This window comes from Apaloderma vittatum, unplaced genomic scaffold (assembly GCF_000703405.1).
Source record: "Apaloderma vittatum isolate BGI_N311 unplaced genomic scaffold, ASM70340v1 scaffold5009, whole genome shotgun sequence".
Taxonomy (NCBI): Eukaryota; Metazoa; Chordata; class Aves; order Trogoniformes; family Trogonidae; genus Apaloderma; species Apaloderma vittatum.
Genome location: NW_009735674.1, coordinates 296 through 23,529, shown reverse-complemented (window position 1 = coordinate 23,529; position 23,234 = coordinate 296). Strand labels below are relative to the sequence as shown.

Here is a 23,234-nt window from a genome sequence, read left to right as displayed (position 1 = left end):
CTGCTGGTCCTGGGCACAAGATATTTTCCCAATAGCTCTTGCCAGGATTAAAACCAGACATATTGCAATAATCAAAACTGAAGTTACATGAAGCTGTTGCTACTGTGAAGAATGGGTGCATGTTGCTGTGTCCTGCTGATACAGCCATTTTTACAATAATGCTTGTCCTATACTGTTAGATGTAGTGGAGGAAAGATTTCTGCTTCATCTTCTAGGTTTGGGGTTGTTTAGAAAGGTGATTAAGTTAGGCATATGATCTGTGGGAATTTGATCTACATCCAATTTTGATTAGGATTAGGAAAAACTTTTTCACTGTGAGGGTGACAGAGCACTGGCACAGGCTGCCCAGGGCGGTTGTGGAGTCTCCTTCTCTGGAGACATTCAAAACCACACCTGGACGTGTTCCTGTGTGGCTGCCCCATGTGATCCTGCTCTTGCAGGGGGATTTGACTAGATGATCTTTTGAGGTTCCTTCCAACTCCTAACTTTCTGTGATTCTGTGATTCAGAGGAGGGCTTCTGGTTCACTCCCACCTCTAAAGTTGAGCAAAGTTATGCCTAGGCTGGGGTCTACTATCCAAGCTTAGACCTGCCATCTGGTAAGTGATCTGCTTTCATGCATCTCTTTGCATTTTCAGTTGACCTAATTAGCTACCTGACACGGTTTGAGTGGGACATGGCCAAATATCCCATAAAGCAGCCACTGAAGAATATATCAGAAGCTTTATCAAAGGTAAATTGTACTCCAAATTCTAAGACTATATCAGTGCGGGGAATCATGTCTTTTGGCAGTGTTTGGTCCCTCCTCTCACAGCAGTCAGTGAGAGCTTTGCCTTTGGTTCGGGCAGGAACAGGCTCAGAAGCGCACACTTTGTACTGAAGCAGTTCATATTATTTTAATTCTAATGTAATAATAATGGTACATATATTTAAACCTATCCAGTCTGTAAGTATATGGCCCTTTATCAGATTTACTAGAGTACACCAACATGCTTTCTGCACTTGAAACCCCTTCACTGTAATATTTTACTGTTTTTACATACTGCCGTATTATTCTTCATTTTGGAGTTCTTTTGTGAAATTGTTGGCCTGACATGAAATCAAACACATTGCAGGCTGGATGAATTATTTACACTGTCAGCCTATTCAGAAAGGTGCGATGTGTTCAACACAGATAACAAATGAAACCGTGAACTCTCTCTGTAGGCACAGCTGTAACACACCCAACAGCGGAGCCCTCACACCTCTTGGCCACCATCAGATGGTTTGAGGAGGGGTTGACAGCCCCATCCTCGGTTAGGGTGCACAGGTAGCGGGAGGGGGGTGAGGACAACACCTCAAGCACTAGTTGACTTCACTGTTTAACTTTGTTTTAGCAAGTGACTCAGATAGAAGCAGACCTAAAGACCCGATCGGCTGCATACAACAACATTAAAGGAAATTTGCAAAGCCTGGAGAAGAAAACTATGTAAGTACCTGCCTGTTTGCATCCAGAGTGGTGCATGGCTGAACTGAGGACAGTGCACACTGGCAAGGTGTAGGGCTGGGCTGGCCACTAGATGAATGACAGATGCTCACTATTAACCCCTCTCCTCTCCCAGAAGGGAAGAGAAAAGGGAATAAGGCAGAGACACTTAAGAATTGGAAGACTAAAATAGCTTTAATGAAACAATAATAGTACTAATAAGAAAAAAATGAAAATAGTAAAATGTATACAAATGTATACAAACCAATACTGAATTCAACCCCCCTGTGGCCATCCCCACTGATGCTGCAGAGCAGGCAGCACCGAGGAAGCCCCAGACTCAGCAGCAGAGAGGAACCAGACACAGGAGCTGGATTGAGGAACTCAGAATCGGGATGGAAGGCAGAAGATCAGATGGAGTCCTCGTTGGACCCTCGTTGTTGAAGAAGAGGGCTTGACCCTTCTAATCTCTTAGATTTACACTGAATATAATGTATATGGAATGGAATACTTTGCTGCTAAGTTTTAGGTCACTTGTCATGTCCGTCCCTCCCCAGAGATGCAACTTTTTACTTCCTTGTGACCCCTCTCACTACCCGGCACCCCCAGCGTGGCACACAAGAGCCAGCAGTGGCCTTGGTCACTACAGGAATAAGTATCAGCAAGAGCCTTTCTGCATCCCAGTGCCAGGCAGTGACTGTGAACATCAGCTGTTATCGCTGCCAGTAGCACACACTGTCTGCAAAAACATGCTGCTGACTTCAGAAAGTGCAGTTTCTTAGAGGGGACTCAGCTGAAAAGTAAAATCCCTGAACAGAATTGGTTCTGTTTAGCTCACATGCTAGCCACGATACATGCTTACGCACCCATTGTTGTTCAGTGGAACGTGTGTTCTGGCGGGAACAAATTTTTCTGATTTTGGGGCTTTTGTTCTCTCTGCATACACACCTAGCGCCTACCAGCCATGCCCAGCCAGCCCCAGCCATCTACACTTCATAGGTGTGTGGCACTAGTGGGACTTAATATGATTAAGTGGGCTTAAACTGTGAAGAAACCCCCTCCTGCAGGTCCCACCTGCACACGAGGCTGCTGCTCCCACTGTTCTTCAGCTGAAGGGATCTCTGTGTGCTTCTCCACAACAGTTTAGGTATGCCAGGGTTGCTTTGATGGCTTCGGTCTATACTAACACTACTTACTCTGGCTGGAGCAGCAATGTTTGGGAGCAGGGTGGTAACTTCAGGTGAGCACTTCACAAGCATCTACACCCTTACTGTAGAAACAAGAGCAGCAGAATAGTGTGATTTCACATAAAGGGCATAAACTAGCCTAGTGCTAGCCACCAATATTCTGCCATTAGTATTAATTGGTCTTTTATTCTTTTTAGTTGCAGTAAAAACCTCCAAATAGTTATTTTAGAAATGTGTTTTCTTTAGCCACCTCCTTTTTCTACCCCAGTATACACTCCTAGTAGCTCTTCCCACAGCACAATACCTCCAGTGTGCCGCTGCAGGGTTCCTACTAACGTTTTTTTTCTTTGTCTTCACTGCAGGGGAAATCTGCTGACTCGAACCCTAGCAGACATTGTGCATAAAGAGGACTTTGTTCTGAATTCTGAATATCTTATCACGCTGCTCGTTGTGGTGCCAAAGTAAGGCAGTAGTGCTTGCACACATGCTCAGCGCGGCATTGAGCTTCGGGCCTCAGCGCCGGATCTGGCGATACTGGGTTGGGGCAGCTCCTCAGCACCGTGGCTGGGGCACGGGTGGAGCTGTCAGCAAAGTTAGGAACAGTTTCTGCCACGGGTAGTGCTGGTGCAAAAGGAAGAGACAAAGACTGCTCCCAACTTGGAGCAGGACAGAATCGGGATGTAGGTTTTTAATGGTTACAGAGGGGGTTCTCAAACGGCCCACTGATAGGAATGGTACCAGTCAATAAAAAGAGAAAAACATATTCTTACTGGAGCTTAGCCAGTTTATAAAAGGAATTAGACCTGTCAAACTCACAGGGCCTCTGCTGGCCATGTATTACAGAATCACACAATGTCAGGGGTTGGAAGGGACCTCTAGAGATCATCTAGTCCAGCCCCCCTGCTAGAGCAGGATCACCTACAGTAGGTCACACAGGAACACGTCCAGGTGGGTTTTGAATGTCTCCAGAGAAGGAGACTCCACAACCTCCCTGGGCAGCCTGTGCCAGGGCTCTGTCACCCTCACAGGGAAAAAGTTTTTTCTTATGTTTAGGTTGAAGTGCCTGCACGTAGGGTGACTGCCACCACTGGCAGCTGTGAAGTTACATGATCGCCTTCTTAGAAGCCCACACAAAACTTTTCCTCTCTGTATAGCCCCGTCCCAACACACCCCCGAGGATCAGGGGCAGCTCCTGCTGCGGTCCTGGAGCGTGGGACCTTGGGTGGCAGCCTGCAACTATGTTCCAAAAGCCACATTCTTCCCATCACCAGCTCCCTGCTCTGGGCTCTCCCTCACCAAGACCCAAAGTAAGGATTGAGGGTGCGGTGTTGATGGAAGTCTCTCCCTAGCTGGTGACTAGGAGAGGAAAAGAGAAGAGAGGCTTAATGTGTCTTAATCACATAATGCAGCACAAAGAGCCCCAACCCTTCTACCCTAAACCATTAGCTTATTTAACTATATTTATCGACAACATTTGCTTTCAAGTACATATTATTGATTTACTCTGCTTTGTTTTGTATCACTCTAAGGTCAAGCTACATACAGTGGCAGAAGACCTACGAATCACTCTCCGATATGGTAGTGCCTCGCTCCACCAAGTAAGAAAAATTCCAGGTTCAAGTCCCTGTTTGTTTCAGATCCCTGCCATGTTTCAGCCCCTCGGATTGCCGGATCCTGGAAGGAATCACTTGTCTAATGCAGGGGCTCTATATGTTAACATATAGATTTGCCCAATCTCATTTTCAGTTGAAATCAGAAATTACTCTCTTGAAGGCAAATGTAGAGGAAGGAAAAAAAATTCATTGTTTATTTTTTACAATTAGCTTGTTGTTCCCTTTTCCAGTAATCTAATTCTCTATACTTTCAACCAGGACCTTTGCTTTTTGTGTAAAACAAACAATGTGTTACAGTAATCCAGGCATAATTCAGACATATACAATTGAATACAACTTTATGGAAACTACTTTTTACAAAGATCAAACACTATCTTTGCATTTTTAATTGTTTCCTGCTGTAGAATAAGGTAATTCAGTGTACCGTCATTTGCATTAGCAAATGCCTTATTAATTTATCCTTTCACCTAGAGTAAAAAATCCTTCCTAGGAATTAAATATTCCACCACTCACCTCATGCAGGCCATGAGGTCCAAGCCAGGGCACCAGAGGTGGCAGTGCTATTATCTGAAATGGAAGAAGCAGAAAGCCCAGGAAAGAAGACAGCTGTTTCCTGCTGCCTGGCTTGAAAACACAAGTGCATGGAAAGTGGGGGAACGTTATCAGAAATGTAGAAAAATCTGGCAGGCAGAATGTGTGTGTACCACAATGAGTTGAGGAACTTAACTCATGGGAGTTCTACATTGGGAATGGCGTGGCTGGTGCTAGTAAAGCCTTTGTTCCCTGTTTCAGTCAGAGCAGTTACTGAATAGCAGGGTGTTTTTCAGTATCATAAATGAAAATAAACCTGCAAAAGAGGAAGATAAAGAAGGTATGAGGGATTTGCTGTGTCAAATCACAGCAGTGGATTTCCCACAGGATGATTGCTGAGGATGCAGAGGGAGGACTCTTCACTGTGACTCTCTTTAGAAAAGTGATGGATGACTTCAAGGCTAAAGCCAGGGAGAACAGGTAAGAAGTGCTGATCGCTGGGCAGGGAGTGCTGGCAAGTGGATGATGAGGGTAAGGGCAAGGCTTACTCTGTGTGCAGTACAGCTGAATCCACCGCTGGCTTTTTAGGAGTTCTTTACTGTTTGAGCTACTGCTGGTCCTAACGCCACTGAGCAGGGAGGGTGGGAAGGAGCTGTGGCAGCAGATACAGCGATCCTGTTATTCAAGCACCAAACTTTTGATCCCAGAATTGTCCTTTGTGCTCTCATGCTACTGACAGCAGGGAGCTCACTTTCCGGGGGCGACTTCAACTCCGCTCTCCACGTACTTTAACTGGTTAAACGGCTAGCAACTTTGAAACATCCTGTACCTGCTTCTCCAGAAGAAATGAATGTGTGTATTGCTTGGATAATGGCTTGTGAGAGCAAATGTCATTCAATTGTAGGTTCATGGTTCGAGAATTTTATTTTGATGAGAAGGAGCTGAAATGTGAAAAGGAAGAGCTGATGAAATTAGCGTCCGATAAGAAACAACAATATGTAAGTAGCACGTCACATAAAGTGCCCACATAACAACAGCCTTGGCTACTGGCGTGCCTAAGCACCTCTCACGTCAAAATGGCTTTATGGTTCCAAGAGACTCCTGTGAGCTCCACTTAGCCCAGAAAACCAAGGCACAGGGTGGATAACACAACTTGCCCAAGGTCACCTGAGTTTCTGATAAACTGGGAGCCACTAATGAGCGGCCTGAGAATTATCTCAGCAGCCCATGGTGGTTTCAGTGGCATGGAGCTGCTTCACACAGCGAGGGGACCGTGATCCCGTTCTATCTCTTCTCACAGGGCCCGTTGCTGCGCTGGCTGAAAGTGAACTTCAGTGAAGCGTTTGTGGCTTGGATTCACGTGAAAGCCTTGAGGGTTTTTGTTGAATCCGTCCTGAGGTAAGTGGGTAAACATGCAGCACCTGCAGAGATTTCTGTAGAAGTCAAAACTTACAGTTCTCATCCTGGGGCAGTTCCTTTGTGGGAGGGAACATCCCTCACGCACCTCGCTCCAGGAGTTCACAGGAGACAACACAGATGACTACAAAAAAGGTGGCGTACAAAGTTGATGAAAAATGGTTCTTTGGGGGCACTTAAAAGGGAAGTGGAGAGCAGAAGGATGCAGTTAGGTGCCTTTCGGCTTCAAGAATAAAATGCTTTTGGGTAAGGAGGCAGCACACCACCACTGCAATTGTTTCTGCAGTGCCGCCCCAGCTAGCATGCCAGGAGCCTGAGGAGGGAGAAGGGCAGGAGGGGAAGGTGTGGATGCCCTTTCCCAGCAGATGATCGTGTATGTCCATGTGTTTCTCAAGGTACGGCCTCCCAGTGAATTTCCAAGCAATGCTGCTGCAGCCAAATAGGAAGTCGGTAAAACGCCTGAGAGACGTCCTAAATGTGGTCTTCAAACACCTGGATGAAGTTGCAGCAGCAAGTATAATGGATGTATGTACCTGGACTGCACGTGGACATGCTGTACCTTGTCGTAGCGTAGCCAAACAAGCACATTCACCATCCAGGGCGCAGAGCAGACATCTGACACCTGGCAATGCTCCGAGCCCTGGATACAGCTCCCTTCCTTGGTGGTTGCAGATTGGATTAAGGTAACAGGTAGGCTCAGACTATGATGGAGATGCACAGACTGCTTGCATTTTCTGTTGAAGCATCTGATGATTACAGTGACTGGACTGAAATAGGCCTGCTCAATTATAGCAGTTCCTCTAGGTAAAAAACTTAAGTCTTCTACAAACATTCAGATCAACACAAGCCTGAAAAATTAATTCAGAACTAAATGCTAAATTGTTTTTTCCTTCCCTGCATCTCAAGTGCGCAAACAATTTAAGATAAACCAATTAGAATTAACCAGTAGGTAATAACCAGCCTAAACCCAGCAAGCATAAGATTCTAAGTACAAATGCCCCCTCTTAAACACAGCAAACACAAAACTCCATTCCACCTGTGAAGGAAGAGCACAAAAGCAATCCACTGTAGCTTGAAACTGTGCCAGTTTGTTTACTAAAGTCATATCGTTTCCTTTTGCAGCCTGGCATGGACATCCCTGGTTTACAGCTGAGTAATCAAGAATACTATCCTTATGTCTATTTCAAAATTGATCTCAGTCTCCTTGACTGAAGTTGAAGAAAAACTGCTCAAGCTTCATCGATTAGTTTTCCAAGACCCTAACGTTACAGTAAAACAAGCTGAAAGTCAAATTGAAATGTAGCAGGATAACTGCCTAAGATTTTCCTACTGCTTCCAGTAATTTTTACAGTAACTTCAATATAAGTATTTCTTGTTCATATTTTACAAAAACATATTTCAAGAGCCAGGAAATACTATGGTAGTATTTATTTTTTTGGCAAATTACAAAGATGAGTATCTAGTGGAGTTGAAATAAAACAATTTAAGAAGTGTGGTGGCTAATGGATCTACTAGGTGTATACAGTCCTGTTTTTCTAACAAAGCAAACAAATAAAAAAAAAACACAAACAGGAAAAATTGAAAGCATCAGAGCAAAACTCAGGGTTTTTTTATTTTAAAAGAAAAAATATTCCAAAAAATCAAAAAAATTGCTGTGAAACTTACTGTAGTAGTTCCAAGTACTCATAAGCTTTAATTTTTGCCAAGACATTTCAGTCAGAACAGTTCCATGAGATCTCATCTGCTGGGACAATTTGGAGCACATTTCCTGCACCAAATCTGCAGTCAAGTTACTGCTGGCTACCAGTGGTTCTTACACTGCCTTTCGTAGGGATGAGCCATGGGCTATCTCTTAAAGACACCAGGCAACAGGTAAGTTATTTCCTTGAAAAGATGGGAAACTTTCAGTTCTTTCATTCCTTACTTATAAAAAAACCTTGATCACAGGAGGGTCCCTTCACTAGACACCAATACAAGATAGGGAGAGCAACAAAATGTAATAGTATTTTTATTTAAAAAGCAGCAAACATCCCTAGTATTAGTTCCGATTCCCCTTCCAAGGAAGTAACAACTTCAAACCAAAACAATGCCAGATGGGAAGTGAAGAAATATTAGCCCATTTGCTGTAGACAGCACCATGGTGTTCTCCTGTTAGCACCTGGAAATCCTCATGCCCTAAAACAGGGATTAGCTTCACCGCTAATCCTGGTGAACAGACCAACAGCTCCCAGTGTCTCCCACAGAATCACAGAATGTTCAGGGTTGGAAGGGACCTCTGAAGATCATCTAGTCCAACCTTCATCCCAGCATACCTAACCACTACACCATAGCCTCAAGTGCTAGATCTGCTTTTTTTTTAAACACCTCCAGGGTTGGGGACTCCACCACCTCCCTGGGCAGCCTGTTCCAGTGCCTCACCACTCGTTCAGTAAAGAACTTCCCCCAAATATCCAATCCCACTGCAGTAGGAACCCCACTTCCATGATCTTATGAAGCCTGGCACAATGAAAGGAAAGCCCCTGAGAAGGAATAGGAAAAGGAAGACTAAAGAGCATTTAAACTAAGATTGTCTGTCTATTCAGGCTTTAGGCCAAACCATCGTGATCGGTCACAGTAAGGGCGTGGTTCAGGACTCCCTTCTGCACCAGCCCTGATTCTACAGTTCATTTTTCAGAAGTCATCCAAATGGGAGAGCTTTTATCATGTGCACCTCTGTTACTCTATACGAGACTAACACTGTGTGTCAAAAATATTTTATTCTTTAATTGAAACAGAAGCTGACCGGGTTCCACCTCCATGAAAGGAAAACACATCACAATTTAAATTGGTTACACTAACAGCCGCCAGTAACACTCAAATAGCACACTACCAACAAAATAAAACCCAAGATGTTCCAAAGAAATATCCATGTTGACCTCAAAATATTTGTTACACAGAATACAATCAAGTTTACTGGTTATGACAATTCATAGAATTTCTGCAATGTTTTCTTGAGATGCGTACAGTTCACTGCTGCAGTGCATCAAACAGCACGGTGTGTCACGTGCTATTTCTCCATAAAAAGGCCACTGGAATATCCTTCTGATTGTGAACCAGGTTGCAAACTGCTGCACAAACTCTCCCAAGAAAAGAAGTTTCCTGAAGATCTCACAGCTCATCTTTATCCCAGTCATCCAGATCCACATCGCTGAGATCAATGTCATCTTCAACTGGAAGCTGTGAAGAAGGGAAGGTTTTGAGCACGCGTTTAGAAATACTTAACACCAGGACATCGCTGACTCTGAGAGATGCTTGCTTTGTTCTGAGGGTAGAGCTCCCTCCCATCATCTCTTCCAATCATAAAAACTCAAAAGTGTATTAAGCACAGGACAAGTGATCAGAGTTCAGACTAGAAGGTGGTTTTCTACTAATAAAAATACTTCAGATAAAGAAAAATACAGATAAACTATGTAAGAAAATTACTTCCATATTCTGTATTTTAATTCTACCTGAAGTAGATCAAAGGATTGCAGTAACTTTATTTTTTTACAGCAACATTCAACCTTAAGAACAAACTTGATCACTGGTGTTATTTATTACACAGCCTTTATCATACAAACTTTCTGATATTAAGACTTTGATGGTAAGGTCAGCATATTGCAGAACAATATTCAGATCTCAAAAGCGTACACTACCATTACCCTTACTCGTCACAGGTAATAACAAATTTCAACCTCAAGGGATTCACCTTTCTGATTAAATCCTAACAGCTAGGCAGGAGTATCTGTCCACAATGTCAGACAATAAATCTTGTGTTTGGTCTGGTGGCAGGATTTAGATAATGAGAAACCATCAACACAAGTTGCCACAATCTTTGAAGAGTAAGAATTTTCACAATGCCAGTTCTTAGTTACTCTATCCAGTCACTCCTGAACCTAGCAAATCATCAGAAGTTTTAGAGATGGAGCACCTCTTACCTCACCATCTTTGCCATCCCAAGGTTCAACTGAGTGAATTTTAGGGAAAGCTCCACCACCCACTGGTGCTGTAGAGCCACGACCAACAGATAGTTCCCTGAGAAAAAAAACAAATAAAAAATTAAATTTAAGAAATTTCTCCTGTCTCCATCTACCTAGAACAGTGCCTGCTTCAGATAAAAGAAAGCCTACTTCGAGATCTCATCTCTTGAAGTCAATCTAAACTGCCTAAAAGCAAAAGCTTTTCCAAATTGAGGAGCACAAAATGAGAGAGCCCTTTAAGCAGCATTGCAAATTTACAATTGGATCCAAAGAGACAAATTAGGTGAGCTACGCTATTTCCTATTTCAGCAGTGTAATAATCATGGACAAATACATGCCCTTTAACAGTATATTTATTGCTTAAGGCAATTCCAGGAGGAGTCTATAATTCCAGCTCTGGAAGTCACCTGCAACTATTACTTGAAATCACCAGTGATCTTTTTTAGTGGAGACTAAGCCTCCACAGGTTACAATGGATATGAGGTAACCAGCTTCTGCTTTGAGACACTCTACCTTTCACTAGCTAGTTAGCTTCTGCTCAAAAAACCTAACATTAAAATCCTGAAGAGCAACCCCTTTGCATTCTTTCACAGATAACCAAGACTGAATAAGCATTCATCCCTAGGTGGAATCTGCAAGTTTTACACTCTTCTCAGAGCCAATTTCCTCATTTTTGGTCAAACACTGTTGAGTCTGCTTATGGGATGACAAAAGCTGTGCACAGCAAGCAGAGTTACTGGCCAGCTACACCAGCTGTGACTGCACTGCTTTCTCTAGGCAGCAGGGCCAAGCTAAAGCGTCCAGTAAGAGATTATTCTAGCAAGTATTGCTCTGCAGTAAGACAATATCAAACCAATTATCTACGTGACATAAGCTGTTAAATCGGCTGTTGTGCCCTGGAAACACGATCCACCCTCACAAGGAGAGCCTTCAACTGAAGATTGATTTTACAGACTAAGACAATTTGCCATGTCTGAGAAGGGCAGATATTTCTCTGACGTGTTAGCACAGACTGGCTGGTATTACTCTTCTGGCATCTGAATGCTTAATTTTACTTCACGCTCTGAAAGCATTCCCTTTTTGGCATCAAGAAAAAGTGTCTGATCACCTACACAGGTTAAGAGAAGCATCACTGTTTCCATTGATCCAGCAGGAACACGGTTCAATTAATGTGCTTACGGCAAGGCGGGAAAAGACTGTTTTATTTGCTTTTGCAATTCTGACCATATTAAGCCATTCTCCAGGCGAGGACATGGAAACAACACTGTTAATGTGAGCTCTCAAAGGCTCTTTCTTACAAACCTTACGGTGCTTTCCCCAGAAGCAGAGTTCCCCTTCACTTTGATCATGCTTAAGTAACAGGTTAAGTTTGGCTGCACTGTTTCAGTGCTGCTGCCACCTTCTGTCCTCCTTCCATTTCCTTTCCCCATTTAATTCTCGAGAAGCACTGGCTCTTGCCCAACAAGAGCCAGATTGAGGGACCCTGAGCTGAGCAGAGAGCTACTGACTTTTTGCATGGATTGCTTCAGCTCCCCCAGATAGTTTATTAGATGCCAGGGGAATGGGGAACAGGAGGGTGGGAGACAGAAGACCGAACCAGAGAGATGAACAGCAACACGCAGAAGAACCACAAGAGCAACCATTTATAGGTTCCCAAACTGGAAACTTCCCCATTACTAATCAAAATGCATTATTTGAATTAAACACTATTGATTACCAAGTCCCATTAATTTCTTCTGTTACCAGAAAACCTGAAGTTTACAAGATCAAAAATAATTTGTTTTCAAATTGGTTTCAAAAGTTATGCTAAAACCACCATTTAAGTCCAAACGGCCAACTTCTTAATTCTCTCCAACATAAAAAAGTAACGACTGCTCTATTAGTTGCCAACCCCACTGAAATCATTCCCTTACTCCAGTGAATGCTGTTCATCTCAATTCTCTTAACTGTGCAAGTCTCATCTGATTTTGGTTAAAGGCAGATTTGAGTCACTTAAAGACTGCATACCTGAGAAACTCATTAATCCCTTGCTCACTGAATGATCCTTTCAGAAGGGCAAATTTCATCTTCCGAGCATTAACAGCTGCCATTGCTGGATAGCCAAAGCCTCCAATCCCCAAAGAGCTCTCGAGATCCGACTGAGCACCTGCTTCTGTCCACAGCCACCTTGAGGAAAAGACAAAATAGAAAATGCATGATTAGGATAGGCACTACAACCATTCTGAAGTCACATGTATCCTGCAACCCCGCAGAGTTCAAGCTGGGCTCTGAACTGCCCTTTACAATGTCAGTTTTTACTGAAGTCAGCAGAGAACAGCACATCTTGAACCATGTAACAGAAGAAAGTTCTCAACAGCACCTCTAGGCCAGCCCTATGCTCACAGCAATTGAAAGCTGGATCAGAAGAACAGCCGTCAAATGCAGCCCAGGGAAGGAACTATGTTACCAAGCTGAACAAATTTACAGACTATATTAACTAAGTTTACAGACTATATTAACTAAGTTTTAAAATGGCTCAAGCCACTGATCTAAACACAACAAAGTACTACTGCCCAAATCCCACTGTGGGGGACTTCCGGACAAAGACTGCAAAACCAGTATTTCACTCCAAATTAGTTCCTCACTGCTCAGCTCTCAGTTCCTCTAACGCTTAGCGAATCTTAGAATCATAGAACAGTTTCAGCTGGAAGAGACCTTCAAGATCAAGTCCAAACTTTGTCCTAGCTCCATCAACACCACTAAACCATGTCCCTCAGCACAACATCTACCCATCTCTGAAACACCTTCAGGGAACAGGAACTCAACCACCTCTCTGGGCAGGCTGTTCCAAATAGCACCTGAGGAACCCCTGGAATCAGCCAACCTCAGCATTTTTCCCCAGGCTTTCATGCTGTTTTGCCCCATTTTCACAGGCGTCAATGGGTCAGAACAACTCTCACTCTCCACAGAAGCCCCAAAGATACTTTAGCATTCAAGACAAGTAAAAGGTGCTTAATATGATCTCATTAATGCTTAGGTATCACTGGTAAGTGCAGGATTTAGTGGAGGCTGGACTAGATGATCTCTTAAGGTCCCTTCCAACACCTGTTACCTTCCAACTATCCTGTTACCTTCAAAAATGCTCACATCTTTTCCAAGACTACCAGTCTATGACGACACTTACCCCCACATTTTCTTTTTGTATTTTTCAGCCATTTTTAACATGACATCCAAGTAAGAATTCCTCCCGGAAGCACCTGTTTAACAAATAGAATCAGACAAGTTAAAACACACAACTACATGCTTAAAGTAATAAATTCATCCAGAAGTCTGCTTGCTTGTCTATCTACCTGTGTCAAGAATATGAGGCAGGATAGAAATGATGCAGAGCTGATGAGCATCACAGGTACTCTTCAGAACATCTTCACTAATTATCTAGAAGAAAGTGACAGAAAGTCAATGAGAGTGTTACCTCGCTGTGACTGCACTTCCCTCCAACAGCCTGGCAACTCCATCCTACAAGGTAATCAGCACTGATACGACTTGACACAAAAACCTTACAAGTATCTCCTACTTCACTGGTCTGCCAACACAAGAGTAACTACAAAGAGTTCACAAAAGTCTTCTGTTAAGACTTAGAGCAACAGGGAAGCAAGCAGTACCAAATTAGGCTTACAGAGAACAAAACAAGATGTCACTGCTTGCTCAAAATCACGGTCCTTGGACAAGGAAACAGCACACCCAGGCCTATGCCCATAGGTTTCATTCATGGTACTGCCAGCGTAAGGCGATCCAGCAGAGCACAGCATTTGCTGAAGATGAAGACCATTAAACATTAACAGAGCAATACCAGATTTGTGCTATCTAGCTTAAAAAGGAATCAACCCATTTATTTTCATCAGTAGTTTCCAAACTGATTGTGCACCCCTATCAGCAAAAAAATTTCAAAGCCCAATACATGTATATCAATTATATACATGTACTACTGTACTAACATTACGTACATACACCATTTAGAAATATCTTTTGAAAATCTACTAATGGTAAAAATACTTTTTTTTCTTTCTGCCTCCAGTGGATTGTCTTGCATGCATCCCGCTTTGCAGACAACTGATCACCATTTCAAATCTATCAACATCAAGCTGAAACTAGAAATCACCATACAAAGGGTGGAGTTTTTTGGACAACAAGCAAGATTAGTCATCATAGATCTCCTAATGGATGGCTTATAAGTGATAAAACTCCGCCCTCTTGTAAGAAAATACATGGAGCATGCAACCCAACTTCTTCACTCATTCAAGAGAGAATTCAGACACCCTGGTACCATCCTGTCAGTGTCTTCATTGTATCAATTCCGATATTCTTCCAGTCAACAACAAATTCACAGTAAAAGTTAAATAACATAAAGCTGAATGATCAGACTTGTCATTCTTGACTTTCTGCTGCAAAGCAGTGTGCACCTAGGCTGTTTTATTTACAGTTAACGTAGTGCTGCAATTTGAGTAAATGATGTAGAGGTACCTCCAGGAGCTCAGGCGGTGGCGCATTATCAGAAAACAGATCCAGAGCACGAGCAACGATATCAGATCGAGTTCTCCCACCGTCATAATCAACAGGGTCTTCTCCTTTCTGGAAGATTTTAATGGTGGGAAACCCACGAATCTGCAAGACACATTTAAGCCATCAGCTCAAACAACTTCCACCATAAATATTCAGATTTATGTACTACTCTGATACATTCTAGATTAAGAGAAAAGAAACAGATTTAACATCTACACGAACCAAGTCTCACAGCATGGGACGACTGAACCTGGAATAATTTTGTAGCTTCCTACTTGTGCAAAAAAACAGCATTAACATACACTGAAACACAGTAGCGGTTCATTCTCCATTTAGATGCACCACCAAGCACTGCAGATTTAAGTACCACAAGGACTATCTTAACTCTTCACATTTATAAGACATTAATTTCCTGATTTGTCTGTGGGCAAATAGCATTGTGCCTATATCCAGATTTATTCCTTTTCTCTCACCTCATTTATTTATATTGTCACCGACATTCAGGAAAAAAGGCATGTCACTTAACATCAATTTTAGCAACAAACATTTAAGTGGTACCAGATGAAGAAACAGCTCAGTAAGCACTGAAGTAAAGTGAAATCTGACTTACTGGGAAGGGAAAGGATATTGTAACCACCGCAGAGCACACTCACCCCGTATCGGCTTGCCAGCATCTGATTGACTGTTGCATCTACTGCAGCCAACTTTACTTTTCCCTTTGTTTGTTCCTTCACCTCTGTGGCAGCAGCTGCCCATTCTGGCTCCAGGCTGAAAAACAAAGAGTACGAGTGCCCTGAGTTCTCTTAGAGTTAGCAAAAGTATACCACATTCCAACATTGGGTAGCTAATCCACTCAGAAAAAATCAAAAGCCTGCAGAGAAGGACAGATAGGGAGGTTATTCTAAATTAGCCTGAAGTCCTGCATCTGAACGAATGAAAGGTTAATGCAACTTCTAGATCTTACTTCCACTGGTAATTGGGAATTTTACTGCTAAGGTGGAATGCAGCCAGAGTAGCACCAAAGTGCCCTGAGAAGACCACACATTTTTGTTAACAAAACTCACAGAAAACTCCACTTCTTGTATACCAGAGATGCAAAGTTTCTTTTAGAGAGTTAAGGCTATTGCACAAAACCAAGCAACTACTGGGAACTGAATTGTCAAAGAAAAGCTTCATTTACTTTTTGCAGTGCCCACACCATGGGGCATAAAACTCCACCATCCACACATCATCACTGTTTATGACGTTCTTATCAAAGCTGTCATCAGTCAGCTCGATCACATCTTTCTTATCTCCACCTCCGCTCTCTCGGCTCTGTAAGAAACAAACAGACCCCCAAATAAAAAGTGGTCAGGATTGGTTTCCCACACAAGCCTGTGTGTCATGTTGTACCAAATGGTCTTTATTTGAATGAGATACAAAACAGGCAATGTTAGGTCATACAACTTCCCCATTATAGAACTGACTACACACACAGCCTACTCCCACAGCACTTTCAAGAAACAGCAAGTGAGCCTTGTCTGAAAAAAGAAGAAAGAATTCGAGTCAAATTGACTATCAAGAAGACGTGGGAACACTTCCTCAGTTCTTCATACTCTCATCTGTCCAAGAATAAAGTACTTTCCAACCCCACTACCCCGCACTGTGCCCTGATTTTCAGGAGAAAAGGAAAAAAAGAAGAAAAAAGTGTGCATGCAGTACACACTACAAGGCACAGTCCATCTAGGTCATCTATTTGGCCACCCTGAGGGTGTCAGAGCGTACTTGCTCCATGATTTAGAAACAGCAGTAGGAGCCAGAAGCTTTTCAACTTGCCTTCAGGAAAAATCCAGTAAGCCAACTTCAGAGGAACACTACCAAATTAAGAAAACCCTCATCAATCTACCTTAGACTAGTATGTCAGCCAGTTGAAGAATGGGGCTAACAGGGACATCAAAGTTCAAAGGGAAATGCACATGGGGAAGAATAACCTCAGGACAGGCTGGGGACTGATCAGCTGGACTGATCAGACAGACCTGGGGGTCCTGGTGGACAAGTGAACATGAGCCAGCACTGCATCCCTGTGGTAAAGGGGACAAACAGCCTCCTGAGCTCCACTAGGCAGAGTTGCCAGCAGGTCTGGGGAGGCGATCCTTCCGTCTGCTCAGCCCTGTGTGAAACACCTGGAGTGCTGGGTCTAGTTCTTGGCTCCCCAGTCCAAGAGGCATGCACACACTGCAGAAAGTCTAGCCAAGGGCCAAAGCCAATTAAGGGCTTTGAGCATCTGACGTATGATGAGAAGTTGAGAAAGCTGGGGTTGCTCAATAGGAAAGAGAGAAGGTTCGGCAAGGATCCTACCCACATACAAAAATACCCGAGTGGAGGGGAGTAAAAAAAACAAAAGCAGACTCCTCTTTGCCATGACCAGTGACAGGATGAAAAGTGCATAAGTTGAAACATGGGAATTTAAACATAAAATGTTTCTACTCTGAGAGTGGTCAAACACCGGAACAGGTTTTCCAGAGCACAGTCCATGTGGAGTTTCAGTCCTTGCAGATATTCACAACTGAGGGATACTGCCCTGAGCAATCTGCTCTAGTTGAGCTTGCATGGGGCAAGGGGGCCTGGACTACATAACCTCCCAAGGTACTTTCCAACTTCAACTGGTCTGTTGAACTAAGTCATACAGAAAAACTCTGATCTCATGTACTAGGGAGCTTCCAGTTGAAAATAAACACACACATTCCCTCACTTACTTGTTTCCCAGAACTATATCCTCCACCTCTGCCGCTAAGACGGTCTTTCACCAGGGACCGAAGAGCACTTAGAGCAGCATCAACAATAGCATCACTTGTCCTGCCACCTGCAATGCAGCAAAATGAGTTATCAAAGCATCAGAAGGCCAGCTTAAGGTAGGCCCCTGACTTAATCACAAACTTAATACTCCCTCACCCCAAGGATCTTTCATGAAAAGCAAGACAGGACTATGAGCGGTACGGTACTAATGGTGGGACATCACTGACTTCAACACAAGCAGCAAGACTGACTTCACTTTTTAACTACCCACCTTACGCAAGCTCCCGGTAAGCAGGAAGAAAGGAGTAATTCTTTGGCACTGCCTATCAGCCTCCAACAATGACACGCTGTCAGGCAGGACTGTTAGCCCCTACTATGACACACAAGTACCACTCATCTGTCTCTCAGTTACTACAAGCACTAGACAGGAAGGAAATACCACACAAGACAGCATTAGCAGCTACCACAGTTACTGTACTGAGGGAAGTTTTTAGGCATGCAACATGCAAAAAAAGCATCACATTTACCCTGATAATCTTCTGCTTTGTTCTTGTTGGCTCCAAATATCTTGATAGTTGGAAACCCTCTGACTCCATACTGGCCACCCAAGGACTGATGTTTATCTGCATCTACTGCACCTACTTTCACTACACCCTGTGGAAATAAAATAAAACAAAACAGAAAAATTACTTCTACATTGATTTAACACATTTTATACTCTGTGCCTGATGGAGAGGGAGTTATTAGGAGGGTAAGAAAACAGTCACCAGAAGAGAGGTGTTAAGCATTAAACTACAGAGCACCATATATGCCCATTTCTCCCTTCATCCTGACAAGCTAAGTTTTAAGTTGCTTTGGTTTTGTTGGGTGATAGTCTTTCTGTTTTGATTGGGTCTTTTTTTTGACTGAGGTTGAGGAGGCCTTTTACTTGTTCAGGCTTTACCAAGAGGAACATGCTTTACATGGGCAATAGTTCTGCAAATCACTACATAACCAAGTTTCCTGTAATTAAAGAAATATTCATCACCAACAGCTTACAAAGCTGTTTTCAAGTTGTTCCTGTACTTGAGAGGCAGGTGAGAGGACAGCGAGGAAGAAAAGAGAAACATGCTATTTTGGGGAATGGCTGGGTTTTAATGTCTTCTGGTGCTGTTAAAAGCAGGAACTCACAGGGACAGAATTGACTTGTTTCCTCTACAGTTCAACAATTTCTTTGAAAAAAGATAAAATAAAATCCCATCTTCAAGTGCCTTTGACTGTCCGCTTCTCTGGCTGGACAAGTATAATTAAACAAATAATCCCATCTCCGTGTTCCCATGCCAAAAGACAAACAGCCAAACTTTTCTCAGTCCACTCGGAACAAGCACATTTGAAAAGTTAAACTTACTTTCAATGCTGTTGCTGCTTTCTTCCACTCAGGCGTTAGTCTTTGACAATGACCACACCTTTTTTTTTGGGGAAAAAAAACCCAACACAACAAATCAGTAATTGTCATTCATATTTGACAGCTATTTCAGAAAGCACAGACCAATCTTGTTGTTCCTGCAATTACAGAAGAGTAACTCACAGCAAACTGTAGGAGACTTAGGATCTACTCATGAAGAGGGGAACATCACATCATCACTCAGACTTCAGAAGAAAAATCTCCACATGTATCATAAGTGCACACAGACATATACACATGGCCTGAAAAAATTACTCCAGAAGTAACTTCTTAACTAGCAAGAATCTGTGGCACAACATTTCCTGGAAGTATCTGGAGAGGTAAGACCAACAGCTGACTGGCAACTGCTGTATAATCACAGCATCACAAATTTGTAGGAAAATGGGAGCTGCCAGTTTGCTTATCCGTTCTATACTTTTTCATCATTGTTCAGTAAAGCTGCAACAACACTGGAAAAGGCACAGGAAACCTTTCCACTAAGCCTCTCAATGAAGACACAGTCAGGCTGCTGCAATAAAAGGCCACTTCCTGCACTCCATGGAGCTTTGGATGGCAATAGCACAGAGCATTTGTACAAAGATGTACGTTTCCTCACCAGAATTTACATGGAAGAGACTCCACACTCTGGATATGAGCAGGACAGGATATAGAGAAGCTAATTTGAGACGCACAAAGACAGTATTTTGCAATGAAAACCACCAAATCTAAGTGTGAATTCAGATCTGCACTTTCATATCAGAATCAGTTTCAGAAGTGAGGAGCCTTCTCAGTTACCTACTGCATTATGATTGATCATTTTTCACACTAATTCCAGCAGAAAGATTGAAGTAGTAAAATGGCATACAAGGTTTGGTTATTAGACTTTGTTCAGCAACTTGAAACCAATTCCTGCCTTTTAAATTATATTTAAAACAGGAATCCTAACTACAGTTATTTTGTTAGTCATGAGACCACCAAACTGATAACTGTACTACCAACAACTGAATGAAACCTCAGACCAATCCGCAGCAGATTCGTACACTGCTCCTCCACAATAAGAGCAAGCAAGTAGCACCTGGAATTCTTACCATGGGGCGTAGAACTCCACCAGCCACAGGCTCTCACTCTGAATGACCTCCTTGTTGAAGTTTGTTGGTGTCAGCTCTATCACATCATCACTGGCTGAATATAAACCATTAACTGCCAGGAATAAGGTGCAGCTCACTGTGCCTAGAACAAAAAGCAAAACAATCAGCATTGCTGCAGAACATTCATGATGATTCTCCTGTTGCCATGGGTAAATCATCTCCCCACTCCCTGAAACTAAGCATGGGAAAAGAGAAGGAAAAAATCAGTTTAACTAGAGAAAAAAAAAAAAAAAGCTTTAACGCCTCACTTAAATCATGATTCCACAGGGTCACATAATATATTCTCTGTGCCTAAAACTACTGTGGCTCTCCAGAGAGCATTTTGTTCAAAGATACCCTAACTGCTGCTGGTACCAGATCAACAGAACTTCCACGAGGATTGCCACAATAAACTTTCAGTTTTCTAACAGAAATTCCTGAGCCAATTGGCCACATCTGTTGCACTCAAGCACTTCTTTCGTAGGATCATGTAATGCAGGACTGTCCCAGCTGATCTTAGTACATTATCATCATCATGGCTGGTGTTCACAAACAGGGATATGGGAAAGGCTCTACCCACACGTGCTACAAGCGCACTGATGGCTAAAAAGGCCGATGTGGGGCAGGCAAGTCCAGTTGCAAAAGGCACAGCGGAAAGTCTCCTCAGGTGGTATTGGCAAGGCACGGTTCTTTCTGTGTTGTCTTTTCTCCTTGAGACTAATTCTACGTGCGTTCTCAAAGGAGGCAGCAGCATTATGGATGGTGTGTCTCCACGAGGCCAGAGTGGACCACTGATGGCAGTCAATATGGCTGAAGTATTGTTTCAGAGAGTCCTTGTATCTCCTCTTTGGGGCTCCTCTGTTGCGGCAGGGGGGGGGGCGGTTACCACAACGCACCACCAGTTCACCACAGAGCACAACCTTAGGGAGGCGGTGATCCTCCATCCTGGAGACCTGCCCTGCCCAGCACAGCTGCGTCCTCAGCAGCACGGCCTCAACACTGGTGACCCCTGTCCATTCAAGGACAGTGACATCAGTCACGTAGTCAGTGCAGTAGATGTTTAGGATCGTACGGAGGAAGCGCTGATGGAAGCGTCCGAGGAGTCGCAGGTGGTGGAGGTAGATGACCCATGATTCAGACCCACAGAAAAGAGTAGACAATACAGTTACACTGGTTTTAGGGCCAGCACTTGACACACTGGTAGTGTAAGGAGCTGCTTCTTTCTCACTCATGATGATCTTGGTCTAGCACTGATTTATCTCTCTAGTAACAGACTGTAAAACAACAGCTCAATCTCTCTGGTTAACATATCAAACATTCTTATAAAACTAAAAAAAAAATAAATAAAGTCATTACTTTTTCTTAAGACACGCATCATACTCTGCACACAAAACCTTGCAATCCTTCCTTCTACCTAGTCAGAGAGATTGAGAGATGACTTGATGAAAGATAACAAGCATCTTTGTAACAAAATCCAAGCAGCAAGACTTTTCTTAATCCACCAAAGACTGGGGGGAGCAAGAGCTCAGATGCTGATGTCAGAACTAGGCAAAAAATAGTGAGCTTTGCTCTCAAGACTGAATGTGAGAGGAAGATAAAGTTCAGTGATGCAGAAACGCTACAGCACATGGTACACAGACTGCATGGCCTCATCCACACTATATCAGAAAGACAGTTTCTGAAGAAAAGACAGTTTCTTTACACTTGAAACAAGCAGGCAGAATTAACATATTCCAGGTTATTCAACCAGAGACAGGGACTGAATTGCCACACCACAAACCAGCACCCTATTCACTGCATCGTTCCACCTCCTAACTGCTGCTTCTAGCCCAACTCGTTCAGGGGGGGGTGATCCTAGTTGGTTCCCACCACCAGATGCACACATTAGATAGGTTCTCTCCCTTCCGTATGCCCCCACACAAATAACACTTCATCAGCACTGATTGACTGACTTCCAAGGCGAACTGAGGCTGTCACAGCATGTTACGGTGACCTACAATAGCAGCTGCTGCTGCTGGGGTAGAGTAGGAAAACAGGGATGGAAAAAGCTACTCGAATGTTACAGTCACTCTCATGAAGGAAAGCCTTCTCTTGATGGAATGAGACAATTGAACTGAAATCAGCATATGTTGGCATCACCTAAAGAGATCTCTGGCAGAATACATTCAGAAGCTGAACAGAGTTCACTCAGCCATTTCTGTCACTTCAAATACAGAAGTTCTGATTTATGCAAGAACATTTTTAGAACTCACAAAAGAAAGCACATGCTGAAATTCACCCAGTCGTGTATCACAACATTATTTATTTATTTAAGCTATTACTCATGAACTGGCAGCACAATTCTTTTCTATAGTGAAATATTCAAGGTTGTTTAATTTCTCCTTAGCAAATAAAAAAGATCATTCTCCTACAAGCATCTATGCCAGAAAAACGCAGCACTATCCCTCATATTAAGACCAAAAAACCTGTCAGATAATCTCATTTCAAAAGGCATTCTCTAACGTTAGCAAATTACACAGCTGGTTTAACAACACTCTTATCTAAGGCATCTCATTCTATACAGACAAGTGTAGGGTCCTGCATCTGTGGAGGAATAACACCAGGCACCAGTACAAATATGGGGATGTTCTACTGGAAAGCAGCCCCTTGGAGAAAGACCCTGGAGTCCTAGTAGACAGTGAGTTGTCCATGGGACAGCAATGTGCCCTTGTGGCCAAGAGGGCCAATGGGATCCTGGGGTGCCTTAGGAAAAGTGTGTCCAGTAGGTCTAGGGAGGTTCTCCTCCCGCTCTGCTCTGCCCTGGTGAAACCACACCTGGAATACTGTGTCCAGTTTTGGGCTCCCCAATTCAAGAGGGACAGGGACCTACTGGAGAGAGTCCAATGAAGAGCTACGAGGATGATTAAGGGACTTGAACATCTCTCCTGTGAAGAGAGACTGAGAGAACTGGGACTGTTCAGACTTGAAAGGAGACAGCTGAGGGGGGTGGATATCAAGAGAAAGAGGACAATTTCTTCTCAGTGGTGCCCAGCAATAGAACAAGAAACTATGGGTTTAAGTTAGAACATGGGAAGTTCCACCTCAACATGAGGAGAAACTTCTTTACTGTGAGGGTGATGGAGCACTGGCACAGGCTGCCCAGAGAGGTTGTGGAGTCTCCT

The 23,234-nt window shown here is 43.3% G+C and overlaps 2 protein-coding genes across 2 annotated transcripts; one reads left to right on the top strand and one right to left on the bottom strand.

The window, feature by feature from the left end:
- Positions 1–637: 637 nt before the first annotated feature.
- ATP6V1C2 (ATPase, H+ transporting, lysosomal 42kDa, V1 subunit C2) lies at positions 638–7,423 on the top strand (the record flags this gene model as incomplete). The annotated part of the gene is made up of 9 exons (XM_009876664.1): positions 638–732; positions 1,376–1,467; positions 3,014–3,112; positions 4,181–4,249; positions 5,183–5,275; positions 5,700–5,793; positions 6,096–6,193; positions 6,607–6,736; positions 7,334–7,423. Coding segments are annotated over 9 exons (860 nt in total), but the record flags the coding sequence as incomplete, so codon positions are not given.
- A 1,525-nt stretch (positions 7,424–8,948) lies between these two features.
- On the bottom strand, positions 8,949–20,204 carry PDIA6 (protein disulfide isomerase family A, member 6). The gene is made up of 12 exons (XM_009876663.1): positions 20,035–20,204; positions 18,911–18,968; positions 18,051–18,177; positions 17,484–17,590; positions 15,929–16,062; positions 15,402–15,516; positions 14,710–14,850; positions 13,539–13,623; positions 13,373–13,445; positions 12,217–12,375; positions 10,168–10,264; positions 8,949–9,427 (listed from the first exon to the last, which is right to left on the bottom strand). The coding sequence occupies exons 1-12, from the start codon at positions 20,202–20,204 to the stop codon at positions 9,359–9,361; spliced, it is 1,335 nt and encodes a 444-aa protein (XP_009874965.1). The 3' UTR covers positions 8,949–9,358.
- Between the last annotated feature and the right edge of the window lie 3,030 nt (positions 20,205–23,234).